The sequence below is a fragment of the Nelumbo lutea genome, chromosome 1 (assembly GCF_056320005.1).
Source record: "Nelumbo lutea isolate HS-2025 chromosome 1, American lotus-T2T, whole genome shotgun sequence".
Lineage (NCBI taxonomy): Eukaryota > Viridiplantae > Streptophyta > Magnoliopsida > Proteales > Nelumbonaceae > Nelumbo > Nelumbo lutea.
This window is the reverse complement of record NC_142684.1, coordinates 56,679,858-56,696,242: the sequence shown is the minus strand read 5'-3', so window position 1 is coordinate 56,696,242 and position 16,385 is coordinate 56,679,858. Positions and strand designations below refer to the sequence as shown.

The 16,385-nt window shown below is 44.7% G+C and overlaps 1 protein-coding gene across 1 annotated transcript in view; it reads left to right on the top strand.

The window, feature by feature from the left end:
* LOC148874675 (reverse transcriptase-like protein) overlaps positions 1-16,385 on the top strand; it is a 53,821-nt gene that overhangs the window by 6,702 nt on the left and 30,734 nt on the right. Inside the window, exons 7-8 of the mRNA XM_088964866.1 lie at positions 14,817-14,896; positions 14,985-15,201. Of these exons, the coding sequence (XP_088820992.1) occupies positions 14,817-14,896; positions 14,985-15,201 (297 nt within the window). The remainder of the gene's footprint in view (positions 1-14,816; positions 14,897-14,984; positions 15,202-16,385) is intronic.

The following is a 16,385-nucleotide window of genomic DNA, read 5'->3' as shown; positions in this document are numbered from 1 at the left end:
GAAATTTATGTTTAGTTACCGGTTTGATCCAATTGGTCTCCTAGTGGGTCAAACAAGGTCCAAGGGAGAGAGGATCATTTGTCTTACTCGACTCATGTGACACTTTAAAAGGTCATGTGAGTCGGGTCCACTTGGGTGCGACTGGAAACCATTTGGAAGCTCTATCATCGTCCTCACAGAAACAACAAAAGAAGGATTCACGAATCAGCTGAAGTAACGGAATTGAGGGGAAGTTAAACTTACATTGGGTCCCAGTCTCTAAATCTGAAGTAGCGAACCAAGGAAAGAAGACCGTATTCTGGAGGCTGGAGAGAGGAGTACGAAGAGGAGGACGTTGGCTGGGTTCATTGCGAATCCTCAAATGATGACTATGAACCAGATTCAGGGACAGAGAGTGACAGTTTTGGGGAAGATATGAAGGAGAAAGAGGAAGTGGAGGACTTGCTTAATGCAGCTGTCGAACTGTTCATTGGGGAACATAATGAATTAACTTCTACTCTAGAACCTCCTAATAATGGTGGAATGCTGAGAGAAGCAGAGCACACTTTGGTGGATAAAGGGGAAAACTGTGTATAGGAAAGAGGAACACCAAGTCCGAAATTGAACGATGAGCAAGGAATTGGTAAGATAATATCAGTCAATCTTCAAACTTCGAATAGAGGTATCACAGAGGGGGATAAACGACAGAGCGATGGAAGTAGTTGTGAGTGTGAATCAGGCTCAGGAAGTTGTTAGACAGTGTATGCCCTTAGCTCCAATCAGCTTGATGTACATTAAGACATTTATTGTAAATGAATAAAGTACATATTTAATTCATGTTATTGTGGTGTGTTTCTGTGTAATACCCTTAAACTGGACAAATATGAGACTCGTGTTAGTTTAGAATCTTCACAGCCGTTGGATAGATTTGGGGAGATTTATCCTGCCAAGGTTGACACTAATGTACTGCCAAGTTGGTTGGGGTGGCTTGTCTTAGCTGCCGGGGTGAGACTTGAGGTACATGCAGTGTGGGTTTTCTTGAAACCTGAACCGAACCAAATTCCAGTGTTGCCTTGGACGTTGGAGATAGATGGGCAAAACTGGAATGTTACACCTGACCCCTAGACTCGATTATGGTACTGCACTAGGTGTTTGATTGGGTTGTCTTTGATGTGTCAATCAGTGAGATCCTTAGAGGGGGTCAAAACCTGGGTATGTTGGGACGGTTCGAGAATTCACCTAAGTGGGTGATCATAGTGACAAGATCAACCCCTTTGTCAAATAAAGTGAATGATTGGGGAAATGCACTCTCTTTGATGGAAACCTAAATTGCCGGCAGTGGATTTCAAATGTGTTTGGAATTTGGTTTTGCAAAATATATTTATATAGAGATATACTTATATATTATGGTTTCAAATTGTTTGCAAAAGGTTTTAATTTCCGGGATCCATGTGAGTAGAGAGTGCAACACTGTACCTTGCACTTCCTAATCTTGGTTTCATATTTGGACTGTTTTGATTACAAGAACGAACCTTGAAAATGCAGTTTTCTAAATTGGGAATATGATTCCCGGATGGGAGCAAAGAAATTTTTGAAAATTTGCCCAACCTCCTTGCAGGGTTCGGCCATCCATATGATGGATCTCCCATCTCTTCAAAAGTTCCTTACAAAAATCTATTATGGGTGTGAATTGTGAAGTCCAAACCCTTGTCGAATCTACTTCAAACTCAGTTCCAGGTATGTCAGTGCTTTTGGGTTTTGGTACTAACTCTAGCTCTGGTCTTGCTGTTTGTACTCCAGGTTCTAGAGTTGCTTCCTTGCAGTTTACCCATGATGAAGTCGAGGCACAAGAGAAAGAGCATAGAAGGGAGAAAGTGTGGAGCATGATAGTGGAAGAGCTTAATGTATTGACAAAGGAAGCCATAAAGAAAAAGAAGAAAAGTGAGAGTGCAGGCAGAGGGTATGAAATTATTGGATAAGTGGTGGGATATAGAAAGAATGAGGGGACAAAAGAGAAGGAACTAGAGGAGTTTGAAAAGGAAGAAGCAAAAGAAGAGCCGTTGGCTGAATTTGTGGGAAAATTGGGTTGTGAAATAAAAAATCCGAATGAGCTGAAAACATACTTGAAGAATAGAAAAGAAGAAGGGAAGGTGAGAAGAAGAAAGACGAGTGAAGTTGAAATGCTGAAGCTAGATGTGGAGGGGATAAAAAAGTTAGTGAAAGAAAGGGAAGGGGAAGGAAAGGAGGAAGATAGGAAGAAAGGAGATTAGGGACAAACTAAGAAGGCAATATGAAGATTGTGAGAGGTTTGGGGAATGTAAGAAGGAGGGTGTTAATAAAGGAGCTACTAAGAAAAGAAAATCCAGATATACTCCTAATTCAGGAATCTAAGCTCATGACATTTAATAGTAGGTGGGCTAGAAGTGTATGGAGAGCAAATGGTATAAGTTGGGCAATGAGCCCCTCATGGGGATCTTTTGGAGGAATAGTGACCTTGTGGAAAAATGAAGTTGTCAAAGGAGTTGAAGAATTGGTTGGAAAATTTTCAGTCCTTGTCAAATTCAAACAGGTGGGTGATGGTTTTGAATGGGTGATAACTAATGTATATGGCCCCAATGGGTACAGGCAGATGAATGAGTTGTGGGAAGAGCTAGGAGATATAAGAGGATTATGGGAGGGTCCTTGGTGCTTAGGAGGGGATTTTATTGTAATTAGATTCATTGAGGAGTGTAATAAGGTGCGACAAAGAAATACTACAAGTATGAGGAAATTCAATGAGTTTATTAATGTGCTTGAGCTCAAAGAACTGAATCTGTCGCACAATCGTTTTACATGGTCTAATCTCCAAGCTATCCAATCAGTTCAAAATTAGATAGATTTCATTTTACTGTAGATTGGGAAGAACATTGGGGAGATTTGATGTCAAGGACACTGCCTGGAGTCACCTCTGATCATTGGCTAGTTTTGATTAGTAAGGTGGAGCCTAGGAATAGAGGACCTATCCTATTTAGATTTGAGAACATGTGGCTATTGCATCCAGGCTTTAAGGAGAAAGTGAAAGAATGGTGGGTAGCAAGTAATCCAAGGGCCAATTGGGAGGGTATGAAATGGAAGCTTAAAGAGTTGAAAAACAAAATCAAAGAATGGAATATTCTTCAATTTGGGAGGCTTGAGGAAAGAAAACAACAGTTAATGAATCAGATTGAGGAGTTAGATGCAAAAGAAGAACAAGGTTTGTTTGGGGAAAGGGACAAGGAGCTTAGGAAAAACCTGGAGGATGTCCTCTTCAAAGAAGAAATTAGCTGGAGACAGAAGCCCAGACATAAGTGGGTAAAGGAGGGTGATAGAAACACAAAATTTTTTCATGCTATAGTCAATGGCAGGAGGAAGAAGAACTCGATCTCCAAGGTAGTGATTAATCATGCAATATTCACTCAGCAGGAAGAGATTGAAGGGGCTTTTGTGGACCATTTTAAATCAATCTTTAGAAGGCCTATGTCTAGCAGATTACAGATTGAGGGTTTGGAGTGGCCAAGACTCCCAGAAGAATCAAGGGTGTGGTTGGAGAGAAGCTTTGAATTGGAAGAAATAAGAGTAGCCATATTTTCAATGAATAGATCTACAACACTTGGTCCTGATGGCTTTACAATGGCTTTTTATCAAGACTACTGGGAGGTTCTGAAGGAGGATATTCAAAATGTGTTTACTGAATTCTTTGAAAGAGGGGTGATTAATCCAGGTCTAAACTCCACCTTCCTGGCTCTGATTCCAAAAAAGGGAGATGCTTGTCACCCCAAAGAGTTTGGACCCATTAGTTTGGTACACAACCTTTATAAAATCATTGCTAAGGTGCTATATCGAAGGATTAGAGAGGTGCTACCTAATGAATCGATTTTTGGTGAAGTATCGATTTTTTGGCTAAGTACCTCGTCATTTGGTCTGCTTCCAAGTGGCCGATGACTCAGGCCGAAGTGGAGAACTTTGGCTGCCGAGCTGCTGGGCAGGCTAGGTGGCGAGATGACTATAGTGCCGAGCTGCCTATGAAGTGTCGGGCTGACCAGGTGCTGAGCTGCCTGTGAGGTGCCGGGCTGACCAGGTGCCGAACTGCCTGTGAGGTGCCGAGCTGGATTGATGAGATTCGTTGCTCTTTTAGAGACCTGCAAGGAACCAAATGTCAGAGGACCCGGGGTGGCTAACCAGGCGAGGTTGCTCCGATGCTTAAGTCAGTACTCTCATAGTAGACTGCGAGCTAAAAATCACAAAGTATGAGAGCTAGAATTTGCTTACTTGCCTACTCTCTCCCTTGCCATTGGGGTTGGTGTCTTTATATAGGCATTGTTTGGCGTGGGCTTCACGCACCATATTCGAGATTTCTGCGAGGTCGTCTAAATGGTTCAAGATTCCTGGAGGTAATCGCCATGCACGTTGACCACCCTCCGGATCGTTTGGCACATGGGCCAACTTCCAAGGATTGTGGGAGTGTTAGGATATGCATGCCGAATTTGTCGGTGAGCATGCCTCATAGGTTGCCAGGTCGGCGCTTGTGCTAGGCCGCCAGGTCGCGTCTGTGCCAGGCTGCCAGGTCGCGCCAGTGCCAGGCCGCCAGCTCGTGCTTGTGCCAGGTTGCTAGGTCGCGCCAGGGCTAGGCTGCCAGGTCGCACCTGTGCCAGGCCGCCCCGCCAGGTGGGACACCATCAACTTGGCTAAGACAAGTTGTTGCCAAAGTGGTTCCGGGTGTCACCTAGTTATTCTGAGGTGCCATGTGTCACAATATCATTGGAGGGCCAAATCTACCCTTATCATTTGCCCCCTCACTCCTGAGCCGAAAGTAACTCGGCGAAGGGAGTAGATTTCTTCTTTTTGCCCGGAATGAATAATTCGATGAGCTCGTAAGCATCGATTCAATTCCTTAGGCTCTGGGAGTGACTCGTAGTCCGCCCCTTGATTTTGTCCATGCCGAAGAGGCGACTGGGTCTTATATGGTGAGGAGGTCTTCGCTAGTTCAGTATTTTGGCCCTTAGGCTTTGGGAGTGACTCGTAGTCCACTCTCCTTGATTTTGCCCATGCCGAAGAGGCGATTGGGTCTTATTTGGTATTTTAGCTCTTAGGCTCTGGGAGCGACTTGTAGTCCTACTCTTCTTGATCTTTGGTTTTGTCCATGCCGAAGAAGCGATAGGGTCTTATGTGGTATTTTAGCCCTTAGGCTCTGGGAGTGACTCGTAGTTCGCTCCTTGATTTTTCCCATGACGAAGAGGCGATTGGGTCTTATATGGTGAGGAAGTCTTTTATCAGTTTGCTAGATCGAGCCTGTGCCTGGCCGCCAGATCACGCCCGAGCCAGGCCGCCTGATCGAGCCTGTGCCTGGCCGCCAGATCGCGCTCGAGCCAGGCCGCCAGGTTGTCACAGTCTGACACAGGCTTAGCCTTGCCTACGCTTGGCAGGCTTACGTTAAGGGACACCATCGTCATTTTTGCCTGTAAGATTTATGGGACAAGTGATGTCATCTTCAGGCAGACCACCAAAAGCTTAATGTATTCTTTGAGGAGGGGTGGTCGACCTCCTTGGGTGCCTAACCTTGGCACTCCTAGAGTATCATCCCTTGCGGGGCGGCCCTGGTTAATGGCTAGCATGGTTACCAGGGTTCCTCATGGGCACACACATGCTCATGGGGACAGTGCATGGATCGGCATTGCGCTATTGACATTCAAGGGAGGCTTGGCATGCGGGCCTGGCTCAAGCATGACCCTTCACCATGCTAGCCCCTTGACCAAGCTGAATGAGCTATCCCGTTGCCCCTAGCGCATGGGTGTTTTCCGACCCAATAAGTTGCCTCTCATCTTTGGCACACAGGTGCCCTCATCATTGGCATACAGGAGACCCCTCACATCGGTGCCAAGTCACCTCTTTGGCGCACAGTCGCCTCACATCATGGCCGTCCCCCTTTAGCACGTAAGTGGCGCCTCCCATGACCGGCCAGAGCCAGCCGAGTGCCCCGACCATGCGACTTGAGGTCATGATCCAGTGCTACTGACCTTGGTGGAGCCATCTCATCGGGCAACTCCTATCCTCTCAGCACACAAAGGCTTGTCCTGGCCTGCCTTGGCTTGGACACTGCACGGGTTTCTTCCGTTGTAGAACTACCCCCGTGACAATCGTTATCAGAGCGAGCTAGCTAATTGCTGCCGCAGTTGGTGCCAAGCAGATTATCCCAAAGCCAGTTGAAGCGGTTATCACGACAAGCAGCACATCGTGGGGTGCAGTCCCTAGGCACTTCCACTCGGTTTCAAGCAAGATTGCACATCAGGCTTGGCAAGAGGCTCTTCTTTCGTGTCCCCATTCCAATGACCCCAAAACAGCTTCCCTTGCGGGGGCAAACACATTGGTTGCTGTGCTCATGCGGGGGCAGACGCGTGAGCCTTTTCATGGAAGGCATATTGTGGTGGTTTGAGTGGGGGAGTGCCATGCTTCCTCACGGACATCAGTTGCTATTCATTTTAGTGAGTTGTGGGCGATGCGCCTACATCTTGGTTTCATAACGGATGAGCCATTGTTCCGTAGCTTTGTTTGAGGCACTACTAAGGCGGGGACAGCAATCCGAAATTGGTTGGTGTCGACGGTTGGCAAGGAATACCACTGATGTGGCAGTTTTGCACAGATTGGGTCCTCGGTTGAAGCCACAATATTGGAATGATAGGAATGTGGGTACACTAGCCGTTGGAGCATGGCGGCCCTGCATTGGCAAGGTATCATGACATGCTCAACATCATCAAGTGGAACGTTCGCAGCAGCGACGTTCATCACAAGGCGAGTGCATGTTCGACAACATCATGGGTAAAAGTTGCCACACTCGCACACATTGCGGTTAGATCTCCTTGAGGCAACAACACATTGGGGCTCCCTCGGAGCGAAGATGTAGCCCAAACCGACGAGGTGAAGTGTAGTTTCGGCAGAAAGGGATTCTTTGTTTTGGGCTAAGCTATAATGTTAGTGTCTTTGTATCTTTGTATTTTCTTTTTTCATTTCTTGAAGTTCTTTGTGACTCTTGGAAGATAAGTGTGTTTGTCTTCCACTTGTAAATTTTCTACTGATGAATTAATGAAAGTGTTATTGATAAAAAAAAAAAGGTGAAGTGTAGTTTCGAGGGCCAAGAAAGCATAAGCCATGGATTAGGTTTGAGTAACTCGCACACGGCGAGGTGAAGTTTGCAGGCCAACATGGTGAAAGGGTACACCCAACACACATCGCCAACAACAGGAGTAGACCTATCACATCGTGTTCGGTAGCACCACCGAAAAGACACCAAGAAGATGGTCGAGCCTTGAGGTATGATGATACATGGGGCGGACCTCCGTGAAGCACACACACAATTTCTTTGAGGGCCCTTCTTTTACACAGTTCAACGGCATAGCCATTGTGCAGTTTGATTAGCCTCAACACAGGGGGTGAAGTCTAGGCAGGCCGGCATGGTGAAATGGTTTCGTCCCCATAAATGGACACTAACATAGGCAAGACCCGAGTTGGCCAGACGAGCCCTGGAACTGGCAGAGAAGTAGATGGCGCGGGACACAGACCCCCATTCACATGAAGACCCATTGTCGAGTCGACAATGGATTGAGTGGGGGAGCGTGTCACAGTCTGACACATGCTTAGCCTTGCCTACGCTCGGCAAGCTTATGTTAAGGGACACCATCGTCATTTTTGCCTGTAAGATTTTTGGGACAAGTGATGTCATCTTCAGGTAGACTTCCAAAAGCTTAACGTACTCTTTGAGGAGGGGTGGTCGACCTCCTTGGGTGCCTAACCTTGGCACTCCTAGACCATCATCCCTTGTGGTGCGGCCCTGGTTAATGGCTAGCATGGCTACCAGGGTTCCTCATGGGCGCACACATGCTCATGGGGATAGTGCATGGACCAGCACTGCTCTACCGACACTCAAGGGAGGCTTGGCATGCGGGCCTAGCTCAAGCATGACCCTTCACCACGCCAGCCCCTTGCCCAAGCTGAATGAGCTATCTCGTTGCCCCTAGCGCATGGGTGTGTTCTGGCCCAAGCGGTTGCCTCTCATCATTGGCACACAGGTGCCCTCATCATCGGCATACATGAGACCCCTCACATTGGTGCCAAGTCACCTCTTTGGCTCACAGTCGCCTCACATCATGGCCGTCCCCCTTCAGCACGTAAGTGGCGCCTCCCATGGATCGGCTAGAGCCAGCTGAGTGCCCCAGCCATGCGACTTGAGGTCGTGATCCAATGCTACTGACCTTGGTGGAGCCATCTCATCGGGCAACTCCTAGCCTCTCAGCACACAAAGGCTTGTCCTGGCCTGCCTTGGCCTGGACGCTGCACGGGTTTCTTTCGCTGTAGAACTACCCTTGTGACAAGGTTGCGCCTGGGCCAAGTCACCAAGTCGACGCATGTGCCAGGCTACCAGGCTGCGTTTGGGCTGCCAGGTCGGTGCCTTTGAGCTACGACTGCGCTGCATCATCCTCGTTAGTGACGTCGGTTACCCACTCCTACAAGAAGCTACTAGGAGCTCGACTTACGGGGGCAACACTACTAACTTTAGGTCACCAGCTCGCACGGGAGCCTTGGAAGGCTCGACCAGCAAGGGCGTCCATGCAGTCTGTTGGCCGCCTACTCTCGCGGAAGCCACGTAGAGCTCATCTTTGTAGAGGGTACCTCGTGAAGAGGATTGATGAGGTTTTATCTAAGTTGAAATAAAGTTGGTAGAGCTGTTAGGTCTATTGGTCATCAACTTCTTGCATAGTCTTTGAGTTCATAAAAAATGGAAACTAGAAAGTGAGAGCTTTTAGTTTCTAAAAGGTGAGAACTTAACTTTTTGGAAGAAGAGCATTTAGCCGTTTGGAGGATGAGAACTTAGCTTTTTGTAGCGATTCCCACAGACGGTGCCAATTGATGAATCGATTTTTGGTGCAGTATCGATTTTTTGGCTAAGTACCTCGTCATTTGGTCTGATTCCAAGTGGCCGATGACTCAGGCCGAAGTGGAGAACTTTGGCTGTCGAGCTGCGTCGAGCTGGGTAGGCTAGGTGGCGAGCTGATTGTAGTGCCGAGCTGCCTATGAGGTGTCGGGCTGACCAGGTGTAAGCTGCCTGTGAGGTGCTGGGCTGACCAGGTGCCGAACTACCTGTGAGGTGCCAAGCTGGATTGATGAGTTTCATTGCTCTTTTAGAGACTTGCAAGGAACCAAATGTTAGAGGACCCGGGGTGGCTAACCCGGCGAGGTCGGTCCGATGCTTAAGTCAGTACTCTCATAGTAGACTGCGGGCTAAAAATCACAAAGTATGAAAGCTAGAGTTTGCTTATTTGCCTACTCTCTCCCTTGCCATTGGGGTTGGTGCCTTTATATAGGCATTGTTTGGCGTGGGCTTCACGCACCATATCTGAGATTTCTGCGAGGTTATCTAAGTGGTTCGAGATTCTTGGAGGTAACCGCCATGTACGTTGACCACCCTCCGGTGGGCCAACTTCCAAGGATCGTGGGAGTGTTAGGATATGCATGTCAAATTTGTCGGTGAGCACGTCGCCAGGTCGGCGCTTGTGCCAGGCTGCCATCTCGTGCCTGTGTCACCTTGCCAGCTTGTCATGAGGGTAGTTCTACAGCGGAAGAAACCCGTGCAACGTCCAGGCCAAGGTAGGCAAGGATAAGCCTTTGCGTCCTTGGAGGCTGGGAGTTGCCCGATGAGATGGCTCCACCAAGGTCAGTAGCACTGGATCATGACCTCAAGTCGCATGGCCGGGGCACTTGGTTGGCTCTAGCCAGTCCATGGGAGGCGCCACCTATGTGCTAAAGGGGGACGACCATGATGTGAGGCGACTGTGCGTCGAAGAGGTGACTTGGCTTTGATTTGAAGGGTCTCTTGTATGCCGATGATGAGGGCACCTGTGTGCCATGATGAGAGGCAACCGCTTGGGCCAGAACACACCCATGCGCTAGGGGCAACGGGGTAGCTCGATTAGCTTGGGCAAGGGGTTGGCATGGTGAAGGGTCATGCTTGAGCTAGGCCCGCATGCCAAGCCTCCCTTGAGTGTCGGTAGAGCAGTGCCGGTCCATGCATTATCCCCATGAGCATGTGTGCGCCCATGAGGAACCTTGGTAGCCATGCTAGCCATTAACCAGGGCCGCCCTGCAAGGGATGATGGTCTAGGAGTGCCAGGGTTAGGCACCCAAGGATGGCGACCACCCCTCCTCAAAGAGTACGTTAAGCTTTTGGTGGTCTGCTTGAAGATGATATCACTTGTCCCAAAAATCTTACAGGCGAAAATGATGATGGTGTCCCTTAACGTAAGCCTGCCAAACCATGACAAGCTTGCACTAGGGCTAGGCCACCAGGTCGCACCTGTGCCAAGTCGTGCCTGTGCCGGGCCGCGCCTGTTCTTGGCCGTGCCTGTGCCAGGTCGCCAGGTGGGACACCATCAAATTGGCTAAGGCAAGTTGTTGCAAAAGTGGTTCCGGGTGTCACCTAGTTGTTCTGAGGTGCCATGTGTCACAATATCATTGGAGGGCCAAATTTTCCCTCATCACTACCCTTGATAATTTCCCCAAATCAGGGTGCCTTTGTGAATAATAGACAAATTGTGGATCAAATCCTAATTGCAAACGAGAGTGTGGAAAATTTCAAAAGGCATATGACTTGGTGGATTGGTCATTTCTATTGGAAGTCTTAGAGTCTTTTGGATTTGGGCAGAAGTGGTGCAAGTGGGTGAAAGGATGTTTTAGGACTTGCCACTATTCCATTTTAGTGAATGATAGGGTGGTAGATCGTTTCCAGGCTACCAGGGGCATCAGGCAAGGAGACCCCCTTTCTCCTTTCCTTTTTACTCTAACCCCTGAAATCCTAGTAAAACTCATTGAGAGGGCTGACTCTAGAAACTTGGTGAAAGGCTGGAGGGTAGGGAGGAATAGGGTTCCAGTAACACATCTACAGTTTGCTGATGACACGGTTCTTTTCTGTGGTGGGGAGGGGGTAAGTTGGGTGAGTAATCTAAAGCAAGTGATCAATGTATTTGAACAAGTGACTAATCTTAAAGGGAATTTAGACAAGAGCTGCATGATTGGCATTAATTTGAGTGAAAGTGAGGTGGTGGATAGAGCCTGAACTTTGGGTTGTGAGATTGCTCAATGGCCATTGATCTATTTGGGGCTGCCACTAAGGGATAACCCAAATAAAAAGAATTTTTGGAACCTGGAGATTGAGAGATTCACTAAGAGGTTAGCATCTTGGAAGAAAAATTACCTATCCATGGGAGGCAGAACAACTCTGATTAAGTCTATATTGGCAAATCTGCCTGTGTACTTTTTGTCGATGTTTAAAATGCCTGAAGGAATATGTGGGATTTTGGAAAAAGTTAATGAGAGACTTCTTATGGGAACCAGGAGAGGAGAAAAAAGATCATAGGGTCAGGTGGGATGTAGTTACCAAAACCAAAAGTGATGGTGGGCTTGCTTTAGGCAATTTGTAGAAAAAGAATGAAGCTCTGCTTGGAAAATGGCTTTGGAGGTTGACTTTGGAAAGGGATAAATTATGGGCTCAAGTTGTCTTAAGTCATGGGCAAGCGGTAGATGGCTGGGACTCTGGAGTTTCAGCCAGGGTTATGAGAGCTTCTCCTTGGACATCAATTCATGCCATACTTCTTTCGTTCCTCTAATCAGGTATGATATGTGCTTCAGTAACCTCGTGAAATTTTGGGATCATGTTTGGGTGGGAAGCACTTCGCTAAAAGAGCTCTTCCCTTCTTTGTATTCTTCTTTATCACGTTTTAAAAATGAGCCGGTCTCCACTTTTTTGATCACTTCTAATTCAATCATTGATTGGAATTTGGGTTTTAGAAGGGCCCTTAGAGACCCGGAATTGAACCTCATTGCTGGCTTGCTAAAATTCCTTGAGGGGGTGGCTATTGACCCCCTTAGGAGGGATAGTAGGATTTGGGCTCCTTCTCCTTTGGGTGTCTTCTCATGTTCCTCTTTCTTCAAAGAACTGGCTCATTCCCCACCTGTCTTTGGAATCCCTTTTCCAGTTTTGGAAGTCAGGGGTAGACCAATTCCTCCCAGAATTAGTGCATTTTGTTGGGAAGTTTTCCTCGAAAAGTGTAACACTTGCAACTTACTTCAAAGAAAATGGCCTAATTGGTGTTTATCCCCACACTGGTGCATCCTTTGTAAGAAGAATGGTGATGTACAAAGCCTATTCCATTTCTACTACTGCTAGGGGGCTGAAGAAGAGAGGGAAAATTCTGTGGAGGTGTGTAAGAGCGGCTGTATGTCGGACAGTCTAGGAGGAAAGAACTAATGGACCTTTTCATGGGAAAGAAAGAAATAAGGGTGTAATCATTGAACTAATTTTTATAAGGGTGATTCATTGGGTTAAGACTTTGCAAATTTTTGAAAACTATTCAGATGGAGATATCATCAGGAAGTGGAAAGAAGTGGCTTGGTCAGTTCCAAGGAAGAATGTATATTACCCAGTTTGGTCCCTTCCAGCTTCAGGGTTCACTAAACTAAACTTTGATGGCAGTAGTGAAGGAAATCCAGGTCTGTCGGGTATAGGGGGAGCTTTCAGGGATGATGAAGGTTGAATTATCACATCATATTCTGGTTCTATTGGATGGGGGGACTCTCTTAGAGCTGAAATATTGGCTGTTTTGGAAGGGTTAAAAAGAGCTCAAGAGTTAAATATCAGAAATATGATAGTGGAAGGTGATTCTAAGTTGGCTATCAACTGGTTAATGAAGGATGATTCTAGTCTGCGGAAGTTTCTGAATGAAAAGAAGAAAGTTAGACATCTCATACAAAATATGGAAGTCAAGTTTCAATGGCCTAAGAGGTGCGCCAATTCCTTGGCAGATTCTTTGGCCAAACAAGGGGTGGGAAGAGTTAATTTTTTCTGGGCAACATTGTAATCTGAACTACTTTCTTGGGAGGGTTAAGAGTTTTTACCCCTCCTCTTGTATCTTTCTTTATTAATATCTTTTAATAAAAGTCTTTGTTATCTGTCAAAAAAAAAAAAAACAGCAAAGGGCACTTTGGAGTTGTGCTTTGGTATGGATTCTACTTCTGGTCAGAAGTTCCACTTGGCCATGAAAAGTTGAAGATGCTCAGTCTCCTTATAATTCTATGCTGTGCCAGACAAGGAGAAAAGAAGTCCAGGCTTCCCAAGCCAACCCATAGTAGATGTAAATACTCCTGAGCATTTTTCCTTAAGCACCTTGCAAAGGATTAAACAACATGTCCATTTTCTTCTCTATACTACTTTTAATTAGAGAGAGGGTTGGTGCAAAATCCCACCTATATTGTTCCCTTGAACATGATGATCAGAACCTGAGAATGCGAGAAATTTTAGCATGGTGTTTGGCACCAATTTGTTTCACAAGGTTCTGTTTCACCAAGAATCGGGAACACCAATCCCTGTTTTTATGAAAAACCCAAAAAACCACGTTGGTGGGGATGCATGCTGACTGGATGTTTAAAGTACTTTGACTTTATTTTAATAATATTTTCATTATGATTTATGACAACTGTATGACATGTTAGAAAGGTTGTCAGGTATTTCAAATTTCAATGTGCCACATCAATTTGGTGATTCAGGGCCACCAAGGTGATTCAAGAAATGTCAATTTGATGTTTCAAAAAACTCCTCCTCTACATAGTTATCAAGGTGATACCTAGGTGGGCACCTAGGCGATAAGGCACTCTTGGAAGGTCACCTCACCCAAATGCCTAAATATTTATATGTAAGACACCACATAAAGTTTTTATATTTTTATTTTATGTTGTTAATAGTAATACAATAGATGCTACTACTCTAAACTATTCATATTATGGGTTTGTAGTATTTATATTCATAGTCTTATACTAATTTCTTTTTTATTATTTTCTTATTTGTTTGGTTCAATTGGCACATAAGTCAATGACATAGTCTTGAGCCCTTTAAGACTTTAAAACCTGAATTCATAAGTAAGAAATAACTTGAAGATTTTATCCAATTGGCATATGTTTTGTATGTTTTCTAGGACCAAAACAAGGCCTCAACCCTTATGTTTTGTATGCTTTCTTTCCTTTCTTATTTTTCTTCTCATAAATATGTTTATTTTCTATCTTTTTGATATGGGGCTTATACTTATTTCATGAGCGTTATGGTTATTATTAGTTAAAGATTACTGCTTACTACTATGAAACCTGGGGAATTATCCTAGGATTTTTATTTTTTATTTTAAAAATTTCATTGCCTAGGCAACTAGGTGACGAGGTGCTCCCCTGTTGCCTAGCTTTGCCTTGGCACCTTTAAAACTATGCTCCTATCATGAATGAAAAAGCTAATCATTGTAGCATTTTTTTTATCAATACATTGTAGCATTTTTTTTCTAAAAAACAACTTGCCAAACATGATTAAAGAGCGCTTCTGTTTTTTTTCCTAGTGTGGCAAGTTGGTGAAACGGATCACTTATGACACATTGGTGCCAAATACCAATGAGGGTGCCAATATGGAATACATAAAATATTCTTGCAATTGCCACATGATACTTTTAATATATCTAATTTATAAGGTAGAATTAAGTGATGCATCCATTGTTGATTTTTTTTTAGTTATAATTTGAATGTTTATGCAAAGTATTGACGTTAATATTACTTGGTATTTCAAGCTACAAGTTCTATTCTTTGATATTGTGCTTTTCTAGGTAAATCAGTAAAGGTTGTCCTATAGTGCTCTATCTTACCATCTTCATGTTTTGGGTACACATGCTTTTAATTTATAAATAACTTATCAGAGCTGTTAGTTTATGTTGTCTCCAAGCATGTTATTACTTTATACCTTGCAGATTTTGGAACTTGATCATCAGATTGAGAAGAGCAAAGTTACTTTAAGTTCTTTGAAGGATCTTGATTATATTTTTAGAAGGTAAGTTTTCCCTTTATAGATCTTCGTGATTTTTCAATGTTCTGTATTCATGGTTTCATCGAGATATTTTCGTTTTTCTTGTATTTAGGGTTGAAGCTATTGAACAAATTGAGGATGCATTGACAGGAGTAAAAGTCATTGAATTTGAAGGGAATTGTATTAGGTTGTCAATTAGGACATTTCTTCCAACTACTGAGGTTTTAAGGTGCCAACAAAAGGTGGAAGATATCACTGAGCCATCTGTGCTGGATCATGAATTGTTAATAGAGGTTATGGATGGGAGCATGGAGCTAAAGAATGTAGAGGTATGTGAAGCTCAAAATTATAAAACTTATGAAGAACTTTTCTTACATATGCCTTGTTCAAAACTCAAGAGAACAAAAGGTAAACAACATGACATTTCAATGAAAAATTAACTATTAAAAATAGTGCTAGTTCTAGGGTTCTTTCTACTATAGTTTAGAAACCCTAGAGTATATAGTTATTGGTTATCTTAGCAAAGTAGCAGTTCATCTAAAGGAACCTATCCATATATCTTAAATGTTGTTGAAAACTTGAAATTCTATGTTCAATTTTCTCTTGAGAAAAGGTGATAGAAATGTATCAGTATGGAAAGAAGGGTGTTTACATGGGGAATATATAGAACAGTGTATAAAAGGTAAGGTTATACAGCCTCATCCCACCACTAGGCAAAGTCGTAGAGTAAAGGGAAGAGTTATCAGGGACAGGGAGGGGGAGATGTAACAGGGTGAGTTTGTGAGTCCTTTGGGATTGAGTGTGGTCTCCTGGTAGTTCTAGATTGGGTTGGGCAGTGCTTTCTAGGCTTATTGTGGATTTCATCTGCCTGGCATTTGAGTTATGGGGCATACAATTCTAGATTACATTTAAAAAAAGACGGACGGTAGCAGTTTTGTTGGACAATTTGGGAAGAAAGGAATCACAGAATCTTTCTTGACAAAGCAAGAAGCAGAGATGCTATTGTTGAAGCCATTCTTATCAGAGTTGTCCATTGGGTGAAGACACTGGATCTCTTCAAGAATATTGTTGCAGATGATTTATTAAGAAAATGGAGTGAGGTGGCTGGTTCTTATCCTCTTAGGGAGGTTACTAAGCCTATTTGGTCCCCCCCCCCCCTCCTCCTGAGGTTTCGTCAAGTTTAATTTTGACAGTAACAGTGAAGGTAATCCAGGTCTATCTGGAATCAGAGGTACCTTCAGAGATGAGGAAGGGAAAATCATTGCTATTTATTCTGGGCCGATTGGAATTGGTGATTCTTTGAGAGCGGAGATTATGGTGGTGGTGGAAGGTGTCCAAAGGGGCTAGAGAGCTGAATGTTAGGAAGCTTATCATTGAGGGTGACTCGAAGCTTGTGGTTGAGTGGCTCCAAGGTGAAGAGGAGGGATGGTGGTTCGATATCTTTGAAAAGAGAAAAGTTTTGAGATTGATTCAGGGGATGGAGGTGAACTTCAAATGGGTGAGAAGGGATGCC